Source organism: Euphorbia lathyris, chromosome 5 (assembly GCF_963576675.1).
Source record: "Euphorbia lathyris chromosome 5, ddEupLath1.1, whole genome shotgun sequence".
Taxonomy (NCBI): domain Eukaryota; kingdom Viridiplantae; phylum Streptophyta; class Magnoliopsida; order Malpighiales; family Euphorbiaceae; genus Euphorbia; species Euphorbia lathyris.
In genome coordinates this window covers 56074784-56101018 of record NC_088914.1, presented here as the reverse complement: position 1 = coordinate 56101018, position 26235 = coordinate 56074784, and the positions used below count along the sequence as shown (strand labels likewise).

General features: G+C 34.5%; 1 protein-coding gene and 1 long non-coding RNA gene across 2 annotated transcripts; one reads left to right on the top strand and one right to left on the bottom strand.

Moving 5' to 3' along the window:
• The first annotated feature begins 4171 nt into the window (after positions 1-4171).
• LOC136231137 (uncharacterized) lies at positions 4172-6231 on the top strand. The gene is made up of 2 exons (XR_010689703.1): positions 4172-4605; positions 5776-6231. It is a non-coding gene; the product is annotated as an uncharacterized lncRNA (long non-coding RNA).
• A 7277-nt stretch (positions 6232-13508) lies between these two features.
• On the bottom strand, positions 13509-20200 carry LOC136229076 (probable inactive receptor kinase At5g10020). Its single transcript, XM_066017639.1, has 3 exons — positions 18953-20200; positions 16553-18214; positions 13509-14320 (listed from the first exon to the last, which is right to left on the bottom strand). The coding sequence occupies exons 1-3, from the start codon at positions 19908-19910 to the stop codon at positions 13743-13745; spliced, it is 3198 nt and encodes a 1065-aa protein (XP_065873711.1). The 5' UTR covers positions 19911-20200; the 3' UTR covers positions 13509-13742.
• Between the last annotated feature and the right edge of the window lie 6035 nt (positions 20201-26235).

Genomic DNA, 26235 nt, shown 5'->3' with positions numbered 1-26235 from the left:
TTAACACAAACATGTTAATTAAAATATGGGCAAATTACCAAAATAACTTTTTAAGGGTTTAGGCTACCTTAAAAAAAAAAAAAAAAAAAAAAAAATTTGCCCCAAAATGGGGCTTTTAATGAGGAATTATCCTCATTAAGAGCTCGGTTAAAAAAATTGCCCCATGAAAGGTCAATTAATCGGGTTCGAAACCGGAAGAGAAGCTTCCGGTTTCAAATTGCAAGGAAAAAGGAAGCTTCTCTTCCGGTTTCATAATTTCCGTATTTTTTCTTAATTAACCAAAATAGAAACCGATAGCAGAGCTACCAGTTTCTATTTTTAAATAATAAAAAGAGAAGCCGATACCGACTTCCTTTATGGGTCAGAGTGTGGATAAGACCACACTCTGACTTGTATTCGACTGAATCTGGAAGATATTCCAAATTCAGTCGATCGAGTAAGAGTAAGAGTGTGGATAAGATCACACTTTCACTTAAAACCAAATGCTCTCATCAAGGGAGCAGTTGACAGCACATTCACGAGTTGAGAAGAGTATTTACAAAAATAGATCAAAAGTTAAATTATTTCAACTTTTGATCCATAAATTAATAAGGGTGGTATTTTTTTTTATAAATACAACTCATCCTTTCTTCTTCTTCCATTTCTCTCCAACATAGACATTCGTCTCCTCCTATGTTAGAGAAATGTGTTAAAAAATAGATATATATGTTAGAAATATTAGAATTATGTTAAAGGTTATAAATATGTTATATGTTAGAAATGTAAGAATTATGTTAAATGTTATAAATATTAGAATTTTGTTAAATGTTAGCATTATGTTAAATGTTAGAACTATTAAAGATGTGTGGTGGTTTTGACCTAGTCAGTGACTGACCAAGAGAATTTGGTCAATCACTATTAAATCTAGCAGGTGTGAATCTAAACCTTACGATGATTTTAATCTTCACCACATGATTTTAATAAGCTTAAATCTAATGGTGATTGACCAAATTCTCTTCGTCAGTCACTGACCAGATGAAAATTACTGTAGCAATAAATATTGAGATAACATTTAGGGTCAATTACATGAATATCATATTTAACTACAAAATTACAACTAAGCCATATCATCAAACTTAATTCTTAATATGTCATTATTTTCTATATATTATGATTTTACACCCTAATTTAAAAATTCTAGACTTCAATTCACAAATCATAAACCCTAAAAAATATATTCTAGACACCTAATTTATAAATTCCAATCCTTAAAATATATTAAAAGTACTGATTTTACTAGTTTGACATAATCCAAAATTATAACTTGACATAGTTGTAAATAGTTTCTCAAAGATGAATTTCTGTGTAATTTTCCCTAACATTTATCTACTTGTTAGAATTATGTTAAATGTTATAAATATGTTAGAAAGGTAAGAATTATGATAAATGATAGAAATGTTAGAATTATGTTAAATTTTAGAAATATTAGAATTATGTTAAATGTTAAAATTATGTTAAATTTTAAAAATGTTAGAAATATTTTTGCAATATGTTTGATGTTAGAATTATTGAGATAACATTTATCTACTTGTTAGAAATATATTAATATGTTAGAAATATGTTAAATATGTTATATGTTAGAAATGTAAGAAATATTAGCAATATGTTTGATGTTAGTAATATTGAGATAACATTTATCTACTTGTATATTATGTAGGCTAACTTGGAACAAATGACCTACTAAACAAACGTCAACAAATAATAAATCCAGGACCGATAATTGACGATTTATTGACACAGCAAAAGATACACCGTTCTCAAGGTGTTTGGTTGGAGCAGGTAATATTATCATTTTCTCAATAGTAATCAATTTTCTTACATGTATACACTAATATAAATTTTAGAAACATTTACTGTTTGCACATGTGTTTGAAAAATATGTAGAACAATTACAAAGAACTGATTTATGATAAAGAGTATTCCATCAGGGTCTGACACTGCAAATGTCGTCTCTACCCGGTTGTTCTCTAAATTCTCCAAAATGGCCTCTGACCTCCAACACCTTTCCAATCATGTTGAGGCTCAGAATCCAACTAATCAAACATCAACCGAGCTGCAGTAGAAACCTTGGACAAGAAGGTCACTACCTTCTATTCCTAGAACCAGGTTATGACTCGGAGCCTTCGCACCATTGCCAATCAGCACAAGGCCCTTGATACTTCCATTCTGAGCATTCATCAAAAAATATACTCATGCTCTGGCCGACACTTCCATCTGGAATTCTAAAGCCTTACAACTACTGGTGAATGAAGCTATTTGGAGGAAAGAAGTCTCTCCAGAGGGGATAATTTATGCCAAAGACATCTTTGTCGATGTTAAGCAAAGTTATGATCATCTCCGAAGTCATTCTAGGGCGATTATGTCCAGATCTCCCTCTGCTCCTCTGGTCATTGAAGCTGCAAAAATGGGAGAGAAAGACAAGGAACCTCAAACTAAAACTCTTCCTCTTGCCTTTGTTCAAAAGCCCCGGAACCCTAAATCTACTTCTACTAAGGGAAACACTAGTGAGAATGTCGCTAAGTAGAATAGGAAACCTTAGGGTTTGAAAACCTATAAGTTGTTCAGCTTAATGTATATGTAAAAAAAAACTTACTTGTTGGGCTTATATTAAATACAATGCTTATTCCTACTTATATTGCTTACATAAATTCTGAATGCATGATAAATCTCTAATGCACTGGTACTTGTTATCTCTTCATGATCTTTTTGTGTATAAACCAACACTTATCAAAGAAATCAAAAACCTCTGATCTTATTAAGAAGTGCAGCCCTTCTGGGGGAGCATTCAGAAGCAAGAGTAAGTGCAACAATTTTGGGGGAGCAAAATAAGATTCGTTCCTTCTCTGAAATTTTTGTCACCTTGAAAAAGGGGGAGATTGTTGAAACATGATTTCCAATAAATTTTTATTCTGACAAAAATAATTTAATCAGAACTCCACTAACATGTTTGTTGAGTGTGTTTATGAACTTGAGTAAACGGAAACTCATTGGGCTTAAGAAATTAAAAGCCCGAGTTAATACCAGAGGCTGTTGTCGCACCCTGGCTTCCGGTTTTTTACGCAGGTCGGGGTGCGTGGCCGGCTCGATCTGCCTTTCTCGTGTTTTAAGGGTTTCGAGTCGCCACCAATCATCACTTGGAAACACGTGTATACGGGCGTGATTGGTCGCCCTGTCTGTTTGGATTGACTCTGTGTGGTTTGGTTTTGATAAGGACGATCTTCGGAGAGATTCAAGGTTCGTTTTTCCGGTTACGTGCAGGGAAGAGATGTGATCTCACCCTACCCCGCCCGACGTATCGATACTATTGTGATATCATGTGTTTGCTATTTGTTTTGCTTTGAATTGTCGATATAAACTAGGTACTTACGCGCATTTTGGGATTATCGGGTTTAGTACATAATTCTAATGACGTTTTCACATCGATTAGGATTAACTTGGTTTATGAGTTCGAATGACGTTTTCACACCAATTCGAGTTAATTTAATATTCAAATGACGTTTTCACATCAATTTGAATTAATCTAATTTATATATTCAAATGAAGTTTTCACATCAGTTTGAATTAATTCAGAGATGAATTTGAATGACGTTTTCACATCAATCCGAATTGATTTAATTATGAATTCGGATGACGTTTGCACACCAATCCGAATTGATTTGGTTTATGAATTCGAATGACATTTTCACATCAATCCGAATTAATTTTGGTTTATTTTATTGATTCGAGATAACATCTCGAATTTGGGCTAATTTTGAGATAACATCTCAAGCTGAATTGACTCCGATTTAGACTTTCCGAGGGATTCAAAATAACATTTTGATTCAATTTGTCTTTATTCAAATTTACGCGTGTCACATGTGTGCGAGATTTTTTACGCACAACACATACGTAAAGTTACATGAATCTTTAAAAATACGCACTTTAAACATATTACGATCGTCTAATTCTATTAAACTAATATATTGAAATGATCCAAATGGTTATTATAAAGTTCGGTTAAATTGATTGGGATATGCTTAAACTATACTAATTAAAGCTAAATGACAAAGATTAAGCTAATTAGTGTGAAATCTAACTCATTGTATACATGTATTCCACAAATTGAAATAAGCAAAAATTAATGGTAAACTAATCAAGGATTAACAAGATATTTATGCAAATAAATGCAAAAGTTGGCTTAGCCCATCAATGAGGAGGGCGAAATGGGTTAAAGCCCATTGATCTATATAATTTGGATTTTACAGGGTTTTAGTTTTAGTTTTATTTTTTTCAGCAGCCTAACTCTTTCTCCCTCATTGCGATTTCCGTCGATCTACTCCTCCCTTCCATCTTATCGTGATCGTTTTCCTTCGCCGGTCTCATGGATTCCGGCCAGATTTCTCGCCGTTCTCACTCTCGCCTGCTCGCTCATGGATTCCCCTAGCTATTTCCCACGGTTTTCCCACTTATTACAGACCCTATGGGTCTCACCGGACCGATCCGAGAACGGCGACGATGATTCTCGCCTTCGATGAGGAACTCTGAGTTCCCGAGGAGGTTCAGTCGGTCTAAAATCTACATGCACAGGTGAGCTTTGAGGTTTGAACTCTTTTGCTCTCTCTCTTCCTCGACCTCGATCTCTCTTCGGGTTTGCCGCGAGTTCTAAGAACTCTTAGAGGCGTATGGAATGTTCTGTGATTTGAGGTAGATGCTTGCTATGTTGATCTCGTTAGAGACGTGTCGTTTATTCGATTTGTAACACTTGAGGTATTGTCTTTGTTGATGGATTATTTGGTGGGACAATTTGATTTGGCATGCTTTTGGTATTTTTTTAGTTGATGAAGGGTTGTTTGCTGTGAATATTTGATCTATGATGCCTATGGGTTTATCTACTGTGTGAGTCTGATGTTTGCAATAATTTACTCCCTAGTTCTAATTTCGTATTGCCTGCCCGAGTATGATTTCTTTGTATGGGCGAGCCTTTTAGGGCTCTCAAACCGGCTTCAGAAACGCAACCAGAGCCATTATCGGCTGTGGAGGGCGTACTGAGCCTTCGAACCGATTTACTCGGCACGAAACGTAACTCTCTATTCTTGATATAATGCTATTATAGGATAAAAAAAAAGTGATAGAAATGATTATGAACAATGATAAAGAGATAGTTTACATGGATACAAATATTGTGAATAAATTGGAATACAGATTAACCTTGGTCCTTTTGATTGATTTCTGGTTTTTTTACAAAGTTGAAGAACTTCTTCCTGCTCTCTTGTGCATTCTTCTCTGTTACAGTGAAACTATTCTTCCTATTACAGTGATTTTGCTCTCATGGTGTTTTTCTTCTCTTACATTGTGTTTTTCTCCCCTTTACATTGAGATTACAATATTTTTCTCCCCCTCATTACTCCCCTTACATTGTGTTTTTGGCTCTCAATTCCCTTCCCCTTACAGTGAAGAACAAACTCCCAATTACAGTGTTATTTTTTGCTCCCCCTTTACATTGAGATTACCGATCTTTTCCCCCTTTTACAGTGATAGACTTTCTCTATTTATAGTAAGAGATTTGTCTGTGAATTATTGCTCATCATTTTTCTTTATTTCCTTCTGTACCCTTGAGGGTTGTTTCGTCAATCTGCTTGCCCATTTTCTCTGTATTTTGAAATTTCTGGATGCCTGCTGGATGAGATCATCTCAGTTGAATTATTGATTTTTTGGGTAAAAATGCCAATTGGTCCCTGTAATTGTGATTTTTTGCAGACGGACGCTGTATTTGATCCGAGTCGGTAAGTTTATTGGGAATTGACGGCATTAGTTCCGAATCGAATCGCCTATTTGAACTCCGGGTCCATGTTTGACTGTTGCCGCTCCGGTTTAATTTTTGTTTGATTTACCGCGGTCCAATTTGGTAGCCCCGGGTTAAATCTGATGATTCTCGACTGTCCCATATGAACTTGGTTGCCTCGGATATGCTTTGATCGCCTCGGAAAAGCTTTAGTTGCCTCGGATATTTGGTTGCCTCGGTATTCAAAGTGGGGTACAGAAACCCCCGACATTATGAGGCGGGCCCCCGGGTCCGCTACATTTTTTCCGCTTTATTTTTATTTCATCTTTTCCCTGCAAACGATGTAATTAGAAGTTAGACATTTGTACCACAATGTAATTGTACTCGTATATTATTACTTTTATTAATAAAAGCTCCATTGTTTTTTTTTATACTATTGCCTCCATTTTTATTTAATGCAACTAGCCCAGCAGCACATGACGGGTTAAAATACTTAATGAATATGACTTGAGTTACAATAACCCGTGACCGTGAAATTTTACAGCAAAACGATTTGAGCACAATTAATCTAAAAAGAATGTCAACCGTCGATTTATTTAATAAGGAGACGTTTTGGACTACGATGACGACTGACATTTTAAGGAAACGTTCAATTGTCGTTAATTTATTAACTTTTCAATTTTTGGATCCATTTGTCATAATTCGTTATTTAGAAATCAACTATATTCTAAACGTTTAATTATAATATAAATCGTAATCAAAGTCAATATTAACTTTAACTTTGATATACGATGTTACATCATAATTTGCAATTCAGACTATAGGCATTCCTAAACATAGTTTACGACAAACAAATAAGCATTGAAATGTTAATTCGATTGGTTGACATCTGAACCTTAATTAATAAATTATAACTCGGATTCAAGCAAATTCAATTTTATTCAAAATACGAGGAACATATCTCGAATAAAATTCATAATAGGTTAAAAATTATACTTTAATTCTATTAAGTCATATTTTGAATATAGTTCGGAATTTTTACCGATTTATACCGACATATGACAAATTAGCCTTAGTAGTACAATTTTTTCCTAATTAATTATTTTCGAGATAATACCATATATTTTGGATAATTCATGAATTGTTCAAATTCTGAGCGAAATTTATTAAAAACTTAAAAAATGGTCCGGACGAAAATGGGTATCTACAGCTGTAACAATCTAGAAGTCCACAATGCAAAACGATTGAAAACTGGCACGGTACGTGCGGTCCCAAGACCTGACATAAAGTACATTGCTACAGAAGAAGTGTCCCCTCACTGTACATCTGTTATATGCACAGACAAAAAGGTTGCAGAAAACCACGGCCCAATAACAGAAGTGGCTCCGAAATTTACAATAGAACTTTTCGCCTGAAATGCAAAAGGTGGCAAAAAGCAGGGTGACAGGCTCCGTTTGCTTATAACGGCTAATTCAAATTCAAACGGATCTTTTGCTAGTCTCTCCTATAAATACCATGATATACGCTCCACTTGAATCATGCGGATATACAAGCTATCAAGCGAGATTAAACTTCTTAAAAAGAGCTAGAGCAATATTCAAATACACGATCATTGTTCATACTTTTACTCTAAAAATATTATTTAGATTTTCATTGTGTTCTTGAAAAGAACTTTCTTTGTTCATAATATTTTTTTCAGAAGTTCTGTTGTTTGCTTCGATTATAGACAAGCAATAGGAATATAGATAGTTGAGAGATTGTAAAGGAAAGTATTTACAGAGGCTCTGTCTACTTATATTAAGGTTTGTGCTCTACCCGTGAAAGAGTGATTTAGTAAATTACTCTCTTCATTCCCTTATATAGGTCATTTTAGTAAATTAGTTTTTTCCCTAAATATAAGTCATTCTAAGATTCCAAGAGCTTTTAGTTTAGTTTTTTGGTCCAAATATTAAATTTTTTGTATTGGTACATGTGTTTTTTTAATATTTCAATGCTTATTCTCCAATAGTGACATGAGAGAGATTTTTTTTAGTTAACCAATATATTTCTTAATTTGTATGAAATACCCTAGAATGGCTTATATAAGGGAATGGAGGAAGTAAAAGTTTTGGATGGTGTTATAAATAAGCTTAAAATTAATATTAATAATATTAATTTTTAATAGAATTTCGTTGTGGCCCTTTCGCAGTGAAAATGAAATTACGAGTGTGTCAGCGATTTATGGTACCCGGTGAACTTCGGAATGCGCTAAATCTAACTATCAAATGATTGTTAGGAATAAAAAGTACCTAGGACCGGCCTTGGACCTAGGGCCGGCCAGGGGTGCGCTGGCCTAGGGCCCAAAGCTGTAAGGGTGGCCAGTTATTTTATTAGGTGTTTATGTATAGATAAATTGTAGAAAACAAATTATATCAAAGTTAAATAATTGCCTTAGTGGTAAAGCTTGCCACTCATATCCAAAGCTCTTTGTGTTTGATTCATGTCAAGAGCATTTTTTTTTTATATTCCCACATGATTTAATTGTAATTTTCAATTTCCCTTTGAAGTATTTCCATAAGTGACATTAACCTATTTTGAGCGGAAAATTAATTAATTTGTTAATTTTTTTCCACATTACGTAATTTTTGACACGTGCTACTAGGGTTGGGCGTGGATCTTGGAGAAACTGGATTGGACTGAATATCCGAGTAAAAAGATCCAGAATTGGACCGAACTATTGACTTTTTTCAAAGAACTAGACCGAACTGGACTGTTGACTTTTTTATCAAATAAATGGACCGAAATTATCCAGAACTGGACCCATAACCGAATTGGATTGGACTGGACCGAACTAGATTGAAAAAACTGAAGATTTATCATAACTAATTTATATTTTATATAGAGTTTTATTTTTTTTCTATTTAGTGAAGTGTTATATTTCTTATTTTTATTTAAGGTATGTGGTATTTCCTATTCTTATTTAAGGTACGTTAGAATTATTAGAGTGATTTGAGATATGTTATATTTCTTATTCTTATTTAAGGTATGTTAGAATTATCAGGGCGATGATTTGTTAAGCCAACTGTATTTTCCTTGTCTCGTTTCCTATTTAAGGAATCAGCTGGTACTAATTGATTATGCAATTGGTTTTTTCTTCTATATTCTTCTCTCTATTATCTTTATTCTCATTCTTTTTTCTTCCTGTTCTAAAATTCTAGTTCCTGAGAATCCTAGTTCACCAGAATCCTAGTTCTGACATCATCTCCGTAATTTCCTTTTTAAAGTGAAATCTAATTGTTTGCAATTTCAATTTCATGTATTATTTCTCATAATATTTCTTTTGGTTGTTGGTTAAATCCTAAAATTTGTGTGCATATGACAATCAAAATAGATCAATTGATTTGGTAGTATTGGACTTTGGTCAAATTTTGATTTCTGTTATTGAATTTTAACTCGTTAGAATCTAGTCAAGTTTTTTCTGTGGTTGTACTTTAATTTATTGATGTTTAGTTTAAGTTGTGCATTTCTTAAGATTTGCATGTGTTAAGATATTAAAATTGTTAATCTTGAAACTAAGTTACCCATTTGTTTTTTTAGCAATTCGGTTCACCAATTACTTTATTTAGGTTGAAATTAATATTTGGTATTGTAAACACATGTTATTTATTTTTTATTAAGAATTTTATATATTTATTATCTTGTAAATTATGTTTTTATTTTTTTTATTTTTTTTTTGTAAAAGTATAGGTATTTTATTATTTAACTCGTTAAATAATTGTACTGGATTGGACCGGAACCGAATACCCGAATCTCCAAAGACCAGACCGAAATTTTCAATCCAATTCTGGAGATTCATTTTTAGGAATCCCCGAAGTTCAATCCAATTCTGGAGATTCTTGAATCCCCGAACTGGATCGAATTATGCCCAGCCATACGCGCTACATACATACAGCAATTGATTTAACTTTTTACCATGTAGATAAATAAGAAATTAATTTTTTTATTTATCCACGTATTAATATACAAAAAATAAAATAAAATAAAAAATTATTGGCAAAAAATTTAACAAATCGGTTAGTTTTTTTAATCCAAAATGAGTTAAATGTTCCTTGTGGAAATACTTCAGCAAATGTTATCAAATAATATCACATTAGTCAAACGATAAAATTTTGGATACCACATGGGTCAAATAGGGCTTTAATCTATAATTTAAAGAAATTGTGAAATATTTTTTTTTATTTTGGATAAACAATTGTATTTAGTGAATGTAATAATATGTACCGTATAATTATTAATAAAATACTTTTTTATTTATCATGTACTAAAATAAATTTTAATTTTTTTATGTAAAATATTTTTATTAAAAGGACCTTTATTTATTATTCCGTTTAGGGCCCGTAAATTATCAGGACCGACCTAGAAAGTACCGAATAATTCCTTAAAGTTCGGACTATCAAGAGCTAAGTCAAAGAAAAATAAATAAATTGCAAAAAGGCTGTGAAATTGTAAAAAAAAAACAGAAATGCAAAATGTAAGAAACTTGAATAAACTAAAAATTATAAAGAAAATGAATAAAAGCAAAGGAAAGATGTTGGAAATCAAAATTATAATTAAAATTGCATAGAGTTTTGGTTTAATTTTGGACTTTGTTGGGTATGCTTAAGAAACTCAACTTTTATAGGATTCCTTTAGCAATTTGCCCGTTTACTACAAATTCTAGAATGTCTGTAGAAAAACTGCACTCTCAATTGATTTCGGTCTTCTTAAAGTTCAGAAAAACGCTAATTTAAAAATCACTCAATTGATAATATAAAAATTAACTTAATTAAATAATTATTAATGGGCTGAAATTATTTAATTAGTCTATCTACGTGATAAAAAAAATTTAATTAAACAATACATTAAGTTCAAAATACTGAAACTATATATAAAAAAAATGTTAAAAATACAAATATGTAAAAATGGATGTAAACAAATACTCCATCTTTTCAAAACCATGACAATTTAAAATTCTTATGGCAATAAATGAATATTTAAGAGAGATTAAATGCCTAAATAAAAGTCTTGAGTCAAAGGATTGAAAAGGTAAAAACCTTTTTCCATGTAACAACCCACCCAATCAAATCTAAAACTTTCCTTCTTTTTTGTTTTTGACTTTTCTTTTTTTATTTAAACAACTTTTCCGGATCCATTACTCCTCCTAATTATCCCAAAACTCTCCACATTAGACCTAAAACACCAGCTTCCATCTTCTTCGACTGCCCCATGGAAAATCATTTAAGTATTCTTGCTGGTTTTACCAAATCCAAGCTTTCACCATTTTCCTTCCTAACTAACAACATTCTATTTGTTCTTTTCTCTTTCACCATTTTCCTTCCTAACTAACAACATTCTGTAAATCTGTCATTGCTACTTCATGGTTATGGACCTGTTGGAAGTAAACTCCTAAGGAGGCCTTTCTCTGTTGCCTTTCCTCTCTCGGAAGGTCTTCGTATTTTGTGACTTTGATTGCCAGTTCATACAAGTCTCTAAACTCCATCCCATGGAACTTCTTACATAGTTCAATGTCTAAACCTTTTTGGGCTATCTTCACATATTCGGTTTTAGGAAGGAACACCTTACATCTATTTCCTATCCCTTTGAACCGTTAAATGAACATATCAGCCGTCTGGTTGCCCTTTTGCGTGATCCTTGATAATTCTCTTATTCTGTCTTGTAGAACTATGTGTGAAATTGTCTTTCCATCTCTTTTTGAGTTTGCACACGTTCCTTGACAAAGTAGCATACCATGTGAAGGCTAACCATTTGAGTGGATTAGGAAAAATCCTCAACTTATAGAGCTCAAAGCTCGGATAGTGCAACTCTCCACATTGGATGGTGAAACGAGTAATGTGTTCCTAAGTGGAAAGGTCATCTTCTTCATAAAACAATGAAAAGTCCGGAATATGTAGTCTCTTGGATAAGGGTTCTCCAAATTTATCGAAGTTAGATAAGGTTTATGAGATTCAGGGTGGCCTATTTAGCGAAGGCCAAGCCCACAAAACTCTTGAACGACTACTCTACCTGCCTCCATAGTCAACTGAGGGGCCTATCAAGGTTGAGGGTACATACCTCCTAGCATTGAAGGCCAAAGGCCGTATGGAGGTAAATAAGCAAGTATGCCATTTCTGGACCCTCTCAAGTTGCCCCCAAGTCTTCACCTCCTTGGTAACCTGGACCCTCTCAAGTTGCCCCCAAGTCTTCACCTCCTTGGTAACCTATGTTTTCATAAATTGTAGAATTGTAGATAAGTTAGTACTTCTAAAGATTTGAGATCGAGTCAACTTACTTGCCTCAAGCCTATTAACACTAATGGCCATCTGAAATGTAGATTCTTCCCTTAGAGGCGGGATTCGGTAATGCTCAATTGGAAGAGGTCCCTTCTGGCACCTCTGGGGATTTTTTAGTGGAACTTTTGTCAGTAGTCATAAACAATGACTCTTCAACAACAGTATTAGTCTTCTTTGTTGTAGGACCAGCCATCTTTTTAGAAGAGCTCTTAGCAGTAGGTACGAGCTCTTCTATAATACGACTGACCTTGTTAGGTGTAAGCTCATATATTTTTTGAAGGATCTTCTGAATATCTTGTTGAGCCGACCTTGTGCTTCAACTTATTAACGCTTCTCTCAGTGTTATTGAAGCGCTTCTCAAGGTAAGGTAAATTCTGAATCTCCATAAAAATCCAAAACTCTCCTTCTGATTTTCTATTCTTCATCATCTCTATACGTTCCTCCATTTGAGAAACTTTTCTTGTGGGCAAGCCTTCTTCCTCTTCGGAATTGCCGACAATAGGGTCTTGGGACTTCAAATCATTCTTCTTTGGTGGCATGGTGATCACCGGGCGTGCCAATTTTGTTGTAGCTCTTTTCTAGTGAAAATGAAATTATGAGCACGACAGCGGTTTATAGTACTCGCAAACTTCGGAATGCATTGAATGTGAGTATCAAACGATTGTTAGGAATAAAAAGGACCGAATAATTCCTTAAGCTCCGGACTATCAAGAGCTAAGCAAAAAAAAAATTGAGACTGTGAAATTGTAAGAAAGCTGGAAATATGAATTGTAAGAACTGAAATTTAATTGCTTGAATAAACTAAAAATTACAAAAAAAAAAAAAAAAAAAAAAAAAAAAATACTGGAAATCACAATTGTAATTAAAATTGTGGAAAATTTTAGCTTGATTTTAGATTTTGTTGACAGTCTTTGAAAATAAAGAGGAACTCAGCTTTTATAGACTTCTCTTCAATTGTCTTCCCACAAACTTCTTTATGTATCTCCCAGAAAGGCTCAACAGAAAAACGCCTCTCTCAACTCATTGTCACTCATTTAATAACGACTCAATTAATAATACAAAAACTAATTTAATTAAATAATTAATAATAAATTTGTATTATTTAATTAGCCTATCCATAAAAAAAAAAAAAAAAAAAGCGGCCCGGTCGCATTACGCGTCCCCGCTGAGCGAGGGTCCGGGGAGGGGTCCCACCACAAGGGTGTATTGGGGGCAAGCCTTCCCTTGCCAATTTAATTGGCAAGAGGCCGCTCCTAAGACTCGAACCCGTGACCTTTGGTCATACGGCAACAACGTTTTACCGTTGCGCCAAGGCTCGCCCTCTTAATTAGCCTATCCATATAATAAAAAATTTAACTAAACAATAAATTAAGTAAAAAAAACTTCTCAAAGCAAGACAATGAATTACAACTATTTTCATTGGAAGATCAAACTCAAAACACTGTCAAATAATCAATGGACTGGTTGTGTTCCTTTACAAGAAAATTTCCAAAAAAGATAAAAAAAAAATAATTAGCCCAAAAATCAGAAGGCTAGAAAAACAAATTAATAAAAAAAAAAATTGGGGGTGGAAAAATGGACAATTGGGTCGAGGAACGACAAAAAATTTAATTCCAAGACACATGTACAAAAATTCAAATTGATATAGAACAAAGCTCCTCCAGGACTTGTCTGATGTTAGGTCTCTCATTTACAGGAAGTATACAGCGTAGTGATATACCAAGCAAATCATCCATTGCTTTTGAATCTTCTTCTCCACTTCCTATATCTCTGTCAATACAATCCATTCTTCTTCCCTCTACATCACACATCCTAACCCAATCTTGTAGATCTACTGCTCCTGATTGACCTGATATTATATCCCCTGCACTTCTTCTAGTTAATAGTTCCATTAATATCACTCCCAATGCATACACATCCGCCTTCAATGACGGCATTGGTTTCGTTGCATTTGCCAGTTCTGGAGCACAATATCCCAGTGCTCCCAGATTCAGTATCTGTTCCGCTATCCCAGCTGGTGTCATCAGTCTATGAAGCCCATAATCCGTAAGCCGAACATTGTAATCCGGACCTTCCAAAAGTATATTTGTCGGTTTCAAATTCCCATGGAGCATGCCTCTATCATGAATGTATAATAGACATCGCGCAACATCAACAGCAACTTTTAGTCTTTGGTTAAATGACATCAACGAGTATCTTCGGGGTGTAGTCTCTGTGTTAAAACAAAAAATACTTCTTCATACAGTCGTATACAGCATGTGTAAATGTAGATAAGAATATCATTGACCGCTCAAACAACTACTCCAAGAGGTATCAAGTGCTAAATCAAAAAAGGCATTATCAATTATTTTAGATGCCTATTTCCTAGTGAAGTGATGCTAGACAGACACTATATTCGTATTCATGATAAGTACATGCAAGAACCAGCACAATACCATTGATACAATCCAGTGAAAAAAGGACAAACATATAATATTTGCAATTGTAACATCAATTCTTATAAATTTTATGCCAGTTAACCATGCTGAAACTCAAAAGCAAGGACATATAAGACCCAAGAGTTGCATACAAGTGCACAAGCAACATATAAGGACGGCAAATATCTAGCGCCAGCTAGGTCATATTGGTCAAATTTATTCAAAATGAATCACCACTATTAAGTTACCTAGTTTCACAATAGAACCATATTTCACAACCATACGCCAGGAAAGTTTTTGACAAAAGGAGAGGAATTCACAGCGCCATACTCAAAAAAAATTGACCAGGAAATAGATGCATTGTGTTGTGATCAATCATTAATCAATTCGTGTGCCCAAATAAACACTATCAAGGCATTTTCACTTTCTTCACAGAATACAGAAAGTAACAGAAAACTCCTTATCCGAAACAAAATTCAGTAGTCTCCTAGAATAAGTTCATTTCACTAGAGCAATTGAAACCAATAGTCTTTTGTTGAATGACATCAACGAGTATCAACTTTTAGCATCCAATAGTCTTTGGTTCAATTCTCCTCTCAGTAATTCTATACTTCACGTAGTCCTTATTACATTAGTCTTCTCAGAATCCAATAGTCTTTGAGAAGAAAACGAAGCCAGTTCTTTACACAGCAGGCCAACATATGTTTGATTGTCTCTTATCTTTTCGTCAATCACAGACTTGAGCAATAGAAAGGGATAAGAACCAAAACTCTTACTATCTCAACTTTTGGCACCTTGAAATTTTTTCAGTCAATCAGAAGCATTTTTCTCTTTTAGGAATCTACTATTTGTATTCATTTTTCATCGTGTCAGAGATTATTCCACTGTTTATCCCATTAGTATATTTAATCCCTAAGTAATTCCCCATACATCACTTGAGATGCTACAGGGGACGGCCAACCCTGCTCTAAATCTTTATGAGTTAAAAGATTGTAGACCAAAATTTTTTCTTGGAGATGGAAACCTACTGGTAAACTTTGGCGCAACGGTAAACGTTGTTGTCGTGTGACCAAGAGGTCACGGGTTCGAGTCTTAGGAGCGGCCTCTTGCCAAATAAATTGGCAGGGGAAGGCTTGCCCCCAGTACACCCTTGTGGTGGGACCCCTCCCCGGACCCTCGCTCAGCGGGGACGCGTAGTGCGACCGGGCCGCCCTTTTTTAGATGGAAACCTACTGGTAAACTGAAATTCTCAATAGCAGCCAAATTGTTTTCAAATGGTCAAAAACAGGAATACTTCTCTCATTTCAGAGCTACAGTCCATCTTATCTGATGAAGTAGATGGACTACAGTGTTCCCAAAAATTCTGGCTCATGTTATAATAAACTCTCCAGCATATGAAACCAATCTAATTACCTAAAATATAGAGTTGGCTCATACTAATTACTACTGATAACAGGCCCAGCAGAGTAGAGGGATTCTCAGGTAACTGACAGACTCTATGGTGTCAGAATACTGTAGTATAACTAGACAATTTTATGTTATCTCCTGAAATTCTTAAAATTAATCTATTCTGATGGCACATAATCCATACCCAGAGCAAGCCACGCAGTTTTTCAATGGGGGCATAGTTTGACAGAGATGCTTTAATAAGGAACCAAAAAACTGCAAACCAAATGGATAAAGTTCAAGTCTACACTGTTATGACACTCAATTCTGAAGCAGCATGTGTTTTTAGTATTTAATGGAATGCAAACAGTAATTCTGAATAGATGACAAGTACATCCAAAACGAGTGCAAAATACTATAGTATACATCAATTAGCAGCACCAGTTAAATTTAACTATTAAAGTTAAAAAATTCATTAAACCCAACATGCAAAGGTCTTGGAACAAGTGTTGTCATGTCATGATAACCAGCAAAACATACAAGTTAAGACTATAATAACTAGAACGAGCATAAATGCTATGAAACTTTTACTTACTATATTTCATGTTACGAACATGAAGGTTTAAAATGCAAATGCTTACCATATAGATGTAGGGCCAAGCTGTCTCCCTGTACATAGTCTGCTAGAAGAAGTCTCTCCTGCTCTCTAGGCCCCCAATAATATGCTCGTAATGGAACTATATTTTGATGTTTTATAGAGCCTATCTTTTTAACTTCCTTAGCAAATTCTTTCTTATGTTTCACCAGGCCCACCCGCAACCACTTCACAGTCAACATATGTCCTCCATCTAGAGTAGCTTTATACAGAGTTCCATGGCTGCTTCTACCAAGAACTTCTGCTGGGGCTCGAGATAGCTCCTCTGCTGTGAATGCCAGGGAAGCATCCAAGAAGAACAGTTCTCCAGCCAACCTATCTGGTGAATAAACATCCAACTTCACAGACTGTTCATGGGACTCGACAAAACGCGGTGACAACATTATTGGGGAGCCTGAAGATGACTTCCTTTCAGATGTTGTGGGACAATGCTCTAACACATTAATATTTGAAGCAGAGCTGGCTGCCATTACTCCTGGTAAATCATGCTCAACAATTTCATTTGCAAACTCTGTTGGCCCAGATAATGATCTTGAATTTGAAGTAAGCAAATGATCATTTGAAAAACTCAATGATGTTGGTTGTCGGTTAACATTTGGGTGGAATTTGAAAAAGGAAGATCTTGCAGATCCTTCAACTTTAACATCTTCTCCAGTAGTTTGCGGACCAAATCCATTTCTTCCATGAAATTCTTTTTGTTGTGCACGATGATAGGCTAGTAAAACCAAAATCATCATAGTAGTTACAACTGCACCAACAATTATTCCTATTGTAACACCATGTTTTGAACTATGGCGTTTAACTTTGCTAGGAAGCTGCTGTGGAACAGAATTTGGTGATTGAATTGGGAGGATCAGCAATGGATTTCCAGGAGTAAATGAAGAAATATCGAATTTTTTCCACAAATTTTGTGGCACTGTGCCACTTAGATCATTATCGGATACATTAAATCCAATCAGGCTGGACGGAAGATTATTAGGGATTTTACCCTTAAACTTATTGCCAGATAAATCAAGGTACTGCAAGTACGAAAGTTTACTCAATTCAACTGGGATCTCTCCTGACAAGTCATTGTCTGAGAGATTCAGCAAATTGAGACTCACAAAGTTACCTACATTTGAAGGCAACCCACCATCCAAGGAATTGTGAGAAAGATCAAGAGACTCCATCTTTGGATAAGTGGGTAAAACCAATAACTCACCCACTTGTGAGCCTTGCATAGGAATTGGTCCTGTAAACTGATTTCTTGAAAGATTCAGATTTATCAATGTGGTTGAAGTGAAGAAACCACCTGGGATACTCCCACTTAGTTGATTTAGACTGAGGTCAATTGCAAACAATCCCGGACCAGACACAACTTGAGGAGGCAGGTTACCTTCCAAAGAATTATTCCTAAGAATAAGTTTGCTTAACCTAGAAAACTGAGAAGATAAGTTCGGCAAACTTCCTGACAAATTGTTTGAACCCAGATCAAGAACCTCTAGAGTGGCTTCCCAATTCTGCATAACAGACATGTCACCGGAGATCATATTTTTACTTAGATCCAAAACTGAACATCTCTTAAGAATAGTGGGCAAGGAGCCTGATAAACCATTTGAAGAGAGATTCAAAATATTCAGAGTGGTAGAATCCACTGCATGAATAAAACCTGCATATACAATGGATATTAATTATCAGATACATATCGTGGTACATTAAGTCAATCCAAAAAAAATTGATTCCAATAAAACATGCAATTGAAGAAAGAGAACTTAATGAAAATGAATAGTAGATCATGAAATCCACTATCATTTAACTTCGCGATACTGTCTGCCACCAGACTTCAAGAGATATATAATTCGTACTAATGCATTTCATGCAGTTCGACGAGAGTCGTATCCTATCATTTCCTTTTCAAACTTTTAGTTCATGTTTTTCATACCATAGAGATCTAGCCAGCCAACATGTGTAGTTACGAAGTTCTCATGCATAATATAACAGAACAAAATAGACGAACAAACTGAGCCAATTCACTGGTTTCAATTTCCAGCAACAACCAAGTTAACCAAGCTAATAGGCCGTATCACATCAGCTCTACCAGTGTTCGAAAAGATTACTTATTTTGCTTACAGTAGATTTTAAACCCATGTGGAGAATACAGGTGTACCATAAAATGAAGGTCCTCCCATATGAGGAAAGAAGTGAACCAAAATGAGAGGGAGTATCGAATTCAGGATGCTCAGCATCTATATAAGACAATTTTAGATATCAATACGTTATCTACACATACATTTAAAGTTAGTCTTCCACCATAATTATTAGCGCAGTTGTCAGAATACTCCTATCAAATGTGAGCAAAAAAGAAGAAAACTCTTCACAGTACATATACAAGTTACAACTTGAGTACCTGTAAATCCATTGCCACTAAGATCCAAATTTTCAATCGGCACTGATCCATTAAACAGCTCAACCGGTATAGCCCCAAATAATTGATTGTTTTGCAATCGCAATTCCCTCAAACTCCGCAAAGACTCAAATGAAGGTAACTCTCCATTAATCATATTATGACTTAAATCCATGACCTGCAAATTCCTAAACAATTGAATCACCTCTGCTTTCAAAAAGCCACCATGCAATTGATTTCCACTGAAGTTGACGAAACGAACAGTATTAGCCAAACCCGATACATTGTCCACGCTGAGGCTACCAAGCTCGCCATAAAAGCCATTGTTACTCAAATCCAAGTATTCCAAATTGACAAATTCACTCAACACTTGAAGAACATTACCCCCAAACTTATTAGAACGCAAATCTAAAACCTTCAATTGCTGTAAATTCCTGAAAGGGACTTTCAAGTCAACCGGGAAGCCACCATCAAAACCATTCACGGATAAATTAATATACTTCAAATTCCACAACTCAGCGATCCGAGCAGGGATCGGGCCAGAAAAATTGTTGTGAGATAGATCCAAGTACTGGAGAGAGCTGATAGATCCCAATGCAGGTACAAGACGACCAGTGAAATGGTTACCAGAGAGAGAAAGATTCTGAAGAGACTTAAGGTTGAGTAAAGTTGAAAATTTAAGGTCACCTGAAAGAGAGAGGCGGTCGAGAGAAATGGCGGTGACAGAGTTGGTAGAAGAGTCGCAGGTGATACCGGGCCAGGAGCTGGGGCAGGAAGTGAGGTCGGATAAAGAGGAGATGTTCCATGCTGAGAGTATAGTGTGAGTCGGGTCAGAGAGGATACCCTTTTTGAACTCAAGTAAGGATCGGAGCTCCGATTGGTCGGAGTGAGCAGGTGAAGTGAGAAGAAAGAGTAGAGAAAGAGGGAAGAAACAGAGAGAGAAAGAAGAAGTGAGACTCATTTAGAGGTTGAAAGAAAGCAGAAAGTGAAATTGAAAGTAGTGACTATAGAGTCATAACAGAACAGAAATGGGAAACCCTAGAATCAGAAAAGAGAAAGAGGGCTAGGGTTTGGGTTTGGGTCTGGGGAAGGAGGAAAAAACCAAGTCCGTTTAGAAATGGCGGTTTAGGGGTCAGGTCTGGTCAGGTGGAGAGTGTTGGTTGGTGGAACTCAGTAACTACAGTCTGTAAAGGGAAGGAAACGACACTTCTCTCTTCTCCTTCCCTCCCCTCCATTTTCTTTCCTTCTCTTCTTCCTCCTCTGTTTTTATTTATTTTTTTAAATATTCACTGGTAGCTCAGGCCCCACCCACATGCCTTTTCTGTTTTTCTTGTTTGATATTTCTAACGCCGTTAACCAAATTATAAGGAACATGTGTATTTTAAATTAGCTCCCTCATCATTCGGATTTTGTTATTTCACCTTCTAATCTTTTATTTTAACATATTAAGTCCAAAATCTTTTCATTTCTTAGCACATTAGATCTTCACTTATCAAATTAGTTAGTTGAATATAAAACACCATGAACAAAGTATTAATCATTTTATCTAGGACTGTAAATGAGTCGAGCCGCTCATGAGCGGTTCGGTGGTCGGTTCGATAAAAGCTCGGCTCGATTTGTAAACGAACGTTCGTGAACACGATTTATTTGCTCAATTCGTAAACGAGCCGAGTTTGAGCAAGCCAAAGCTCGGCTCGAAAACTCGCGAACAGGCTCGATTAGAATATTTATAAACAAATTTTAGTTTTGTAGAAAACTATATAGTTTTGTATTAGTTCACAAATATCTAAACTTAATGTTATTTCATTTGCTATTAGATGAATTCGTTCACATACATAATAAATGAGTAATAGACGAACTATTTATAAGTATCTTGTTTATTTATTCATAAACTTTGCTTGTGAGCTTGTTTATGTATACAATTAAAGAGTTATTTGTGAGCGAACTTCACAAATATAATTAACAATTTACTCACAAACAATTCATGGTTAGATAATTTTCTTAATGATCCAAGTCTAAAGAGGATTTTGGGCTCGAAACAAGCTCAGCTTGGGCTTGAGCTCCTTAATTTTATAGCAAGCCGAGCTTGAACAGGTCAAAGCTCGACTCGGCTCCGCTCGATTACAGCCCTAATTTTATCTATGTTTGAAATTATATATTTTATAATTTGAAATAAAGTTTTTACAGTTTGTCCATAATCACAATATATGTAAAAAAAATTACATTTTAAACCATAAAAAATATAAATTTCAAATACGAATAAAATGAATAGTGTTTTATTCCCGAGTTTTATATTAAAAAGCTAACAAAAACATAATAAGTTGAAATAAAAAAATGAGGGCTTAAATGCATTAAATTAAAATAAGGGGAAAGTTCAAATAAAACCCTTGTGGTTTCACTAATTTTCAGATAAAGGACTGTGGTTTACTTTTTATCAAAACTATGATTGAGGTTTCGCACTTTTAATAATGCTATTAAAACTATCTTTAACGACCTGAAAATGAAAATTTTCAAGAATTAAAGTTGTTCAATGCCATATTTTCTATGGAACTACATTTTCGATTTTAGAAAATCATCTGTTTTGGAACTCTCTCTCTAAACATTAACTTTCTCTCTCTTTACCAAACATCATCTAAATAATCTCGAAATAAAAAAGTTGAAGAATTAAAGTTGTTTAGAATATTAGTAATTATTAAAATATGTCATTTTTGAAGTTGTTAAGAGTGATTTTAATAGTATCAATCGAAAAAGTCTTTATTTTGCTAAAGTTGAAAACCTTAGTCCTCGTTTTGACAAAAAGTAAAGCACAGTCCTTTATCTAAAAATTAGTGAAACCACTGGGGTTTTATTTGAACTTTATCCTTAAAATAATTATGGACTTGGGATGGTTTTTGCCTTTAAAATAAGATTATACTAATGTACAATTTGATTTGGGGAGAGATTAGGAGATTCGGCTCGGCTGGCTATCCAACTCATCTTTGGCTGTACTAGACTATTATTTATTTTTCTATTTTGGTAATTTAATCAATCTTCTTTTTGTGTTCAATGTTTAAATGAATTTCAGCAAAATAATTTTTTATATTCTGGAAAATGGTCATATCATATTTTATTTTTGCCTAAATTGCAATTGGTTAATCATGGCATGTTTGAAAGGTTATGTAGTTTTATAACCTTTTCAGGCATTTTTATTGTTGGTCAAAGTTACATTCAGTTAAAGATTTTCTCTGTAAATGTTACCTCCAGAAATGTGGAAAGGAAAGTATATGTAAATAATATTTATTTATTTATTTGAGAGATATAATTTCTTAGTTACTTAGAGCATCTCTAATAGAGGTTGCTTTAAAGAGTGTCAAAAATTAACATATCATATTAAAATATAATATTTTATTAATTTAGTATTCCACATCATTCTTGACAGCTTTTATTTAAAAATATTCCAATAGTAAAGCAACTTTAAAAGTTGTCACAATGACCCCACAAATCATGACTTAATATATAATTTATTTAATTATAAATATTGTCAACCAATAATGAAATGAGAGAAAAATTCATCAAAAAGATTAATCAATAGTATTCAAGTAAATCATTATTTTTTATATTAAAAAATGATTGACAACCTTGAAGCAAGGTTGCCAAAAATTGGCAACCTCTTGACAACTTTTTTGGCACCCACCATCACTCCAACAATAGGCAACCTTTAAAAGTTGTCAAACTAAATGCAGGGTAAATTACATACGTGGTATACAACTTTTACCCCAAATCACACTTTGGTGTACAACCAAAATTTTGTCACACTAAACTGTACAACCTTTTAGTGACCTCCTACTAAAGTGTACAGCCGGTAATTTTGACCGGTCAACGTCTGGTCAACGCGCCACCTCATCACTTTTAACCTCCTAACAAATAAAAGTGGATCCCACCTAATGTTAAATGACTAATTTACCCTTAATTATATTTTCTTTTATTTTTTATTTTTTTTCATATTAAATCTTTTCTCTCTCCTAAATTCTCTTCCCTATCTCTCTCTTCCTCCTCAGGCTCTTCCGTCGTCTTCTCCACTTCTGTCTCGGCCTCTTCCATCGTCTTCTCGTCTAACAAAAACAAGTAAAATCGTAGAATAAAACACAAATAATTTGCATCCCCATGAAAAACAGACAAGAATTTGATTCGAATGAATTTTAGGAACTTAGGAAATGGAATTGGAGAGGCCGCGAGTTTGAGATTGAGGAATTGAAAAGTGAAACCCATGAGGAAAAAGGAAGGCGAAGATGCAACCAAGGATAATTCCAATAGCTATTGCGATTCCCGATTATGGATTTGCAAACTGAATGAGCGTTGCTGCTGTTTCTCTTCTACTACCGTACATATTTTTCGTTTTATGCCATTTGTAATTTCTCTCCTTACTGATTCTCCCTTAGGCTTCATCTGTTTCTTTACTTTAGTTACTGATTCTTCGAATTTTGATTTAATCATGTTTGTTTTGGTGTTTTAGGGTTATGTGCTCAAATTTAGGTTTGGTTTATGTTTTTCTCCAATTCCATTTGAAACAGATGATGTAAAGCTACTGAGATGATGGGATTATGGTTTGGTAAAAGTGATTTTTGAGGGAAAAATGTCTGCGGACTCAAACTCATGGTTTCATCAAGAAGAAACCTTGGCTTTTGCGCTAAATCGGCTTCTGCAACTGCTGTTAGTGTGCTGCTATGGCTGTTTGGTGAAGGGAGGAGAGATGGTGTGTTGTTTGGTCGAAGGATGAAGATAAAGGGTATTTTCGTAATTTTATAGGGCTAAAGGTTATATTAGTAATTCCATAAAGAGTGGGTCCCACTTTTTAATTCTACAACTAAAAAATGCTGACGTGGCATAGTTGACCAGCGTTGACCGGTCACAATAACCGGTTGTACACTTTAGTGAGAGGTCACCTGAAGTTCGTACGGTTTAGTGTGACAAAATTTTGGTTGTACACCAAAGTGTGATTTGGGGTAAAGGTTGTACACCACGTATGTACTTTACCCACTAAATGCAACATCAGCTTGACACTCTTTTAACACCTTCTATTGGAGATGCTTTTAATTTTTGTATTTATATGAACTTTTTAAATTTTGTTTATTAATTTCTATGTACATCTAAAAAAAAACTAGTTTGCTCTTAATTATTAGAAGTAAATTAACATTTATGATACTCTAACTTTAATTTTAATTTAAAAGTATTATTATTTTGGCCTAATGCTCCTCCAACCCCTTTAACTTGTCCAAATTGGTCATTTTATCCCTCTAACTCATCGAATGTCCTATTTACCTCATTAACTCTATAAAAGTGGTATTTCTCACCCCCTTCATTTGTCCATTTACCCCTCTAACTCATAGAATGTTCTATTTACCGCTCTTAACTCCATAAAAGTGGTATTTCTCACCTCTTACAATCTGTTACCAAAGTTTAAATTAATACCATTTTTTAAATGTTAAACCTATATTGATGTTATTTTATACGTGGAACCTAAATTGATGTTTTCCCAAAAACCATACACAAATTTTGGTACCTTATTCCTACCTATAATGTCTTTAACTTGTTTATATTAATATTTTATTATTTGTATATTTTATTCATTTTTCTCTTTTCAATTTTTTTTGGCTAGTTAAATTTTGACTATCTAATTATTGTAATACAACATTATTATAATAAACATATGAAGGATCAATATAATTATCAAATTAAAAATAAATAAAAAGTAGATATTAAAAAAATATCCCCGCCCTAGATGGGGGATCACTTTGTCCTATTTTTGAGGTAGCTGATCCGCCTGTGGGATTTTTCACTCACCAACCATTGGGCATATATCACCTCTTTGATTGCATCTGCCTTCTTCAGCTTTGCTATTTCTTCTTTTATAGAATTTGGAAAGAAATAGAACAAAACTAGGCAACCGAATATAAGAAATATGACGAGAAAGAATAAATTATAAAATATAGGATACTATAACAGTTTAATGCACATATAAGAATACGTAAAAATACTGATTTTATTAGGCCCATGGTTCCGTCTTTTCTGAGCAACTGTAGTTACATCTTCCGCCATGTTTAGCTTACGTGTCAATAATGACTTGCTTCATCTCCCATCCTTCAATCGCCATTGTTACTACCAATGCATATGCATGTGGAGGGATTAATGGATCTGTTTCTGCAAAAAGGGTGATTGAGGGATGTTTTATCCAGGGCGGATATTTTGGCTTCTTTTTTCACGGGTGGCTGATACCCTGGTCCATCTGCTATGACATTAATGACACTTTTGGATTTCTTTCTAGGCTCTATCTTTTGCTTGTCGTTGTCTTATTATTCGTTATTCTAGACAAATCTATCTTCTACTTTTCCAACTCCGAGCAAGCTTCTGTGTCATGGCCATTTCTTCTACGGAACCTACAATTCGCCTTGGTGTACATGCTCCCCTCCTTTGGGTTCGGGATATGTAATGTCCCATTTATACTGAATCTTCTTCTTTATATTGTGGCAAGTTGGGAGCTTTAAACCTTTTGTCTGTCTCGTACCCCAGGATCCGTGCTGTGGATGGCAAATTCATGTTAACAAGGTATGAACCTTCCTAGTACGATGATCCGCATGTTCAACCTTTGGATCTTTCCTTTTTGGCTAATGACATAACCAAGGAATTTTTTTTCCTGAAGTGACTCCAAATGTACACTTCTCTGGATTGAGCTTTATTTTTCATGTCAGTGTTTGGCATTTAGGGATCAATGGCTTGATCCATGGAACAGACTTCATAGCGAAAGACTGTTTGCATTGGCCTCGTTGGCAAATATCATGTGCAATGTCTCCTTACGGAATTTTTAGTTCATCTTGGGATCAACTCAATAATTCCTTCACGTTAGTCCCTGACTCTAGAATGAACTTAGTCAAAGGATAAAACCAAGTAAATATTATATGCCAAACAAATTCATAATAGAATTTTAATCGTGTTTGTTTTAATAATACCATATATAACGGTCATAACCATAAAGGTTACTATTGCACATAAATATCATAATGAATTTTTAATAATAAATAACCATAATGACAAATGTTAAAAATAATGTCTTTTGCATTTTAATGTATATTATTACCCAAGATAATAAATTTATTTTAAATATCATAAACATTATAACCTTCGATATTGGGTAAGATATAGTTACTTTTTACTTATAACTAATATTACGTTATCATGCATTAATGTCATTCAGAGATCATTAAGGCTTCGTTTGGATGAAATATAATTAAAGTAAGGGAAGCGGTGATTTA

Excerpts from the sequence above, each read along its gene's own strand:
- LOC136229076 (XM_066017639.1), bottom strand. The coding sequence starts at position 19,910 with ATGAGTCTCACTTCTTCTTTCTCTCTCTGTTTCTTCCCTCTTTCTCTA. Across the intron at positions 18,215-18,952 it reads TAGTGGCAATGGATTTACAG|GTTTTATTCATGCAGTGGAT; the intron begins GTACTCAAGTTG and ends TTGTATATGCAG. Across the intron at positions 14,321-16,552 it reads CTTGGCCCTACATCTATATG|AGACTACACCCCGAAGATAC; the intron begins GTAAGCATTTGC and ends GTTTTAACACAG.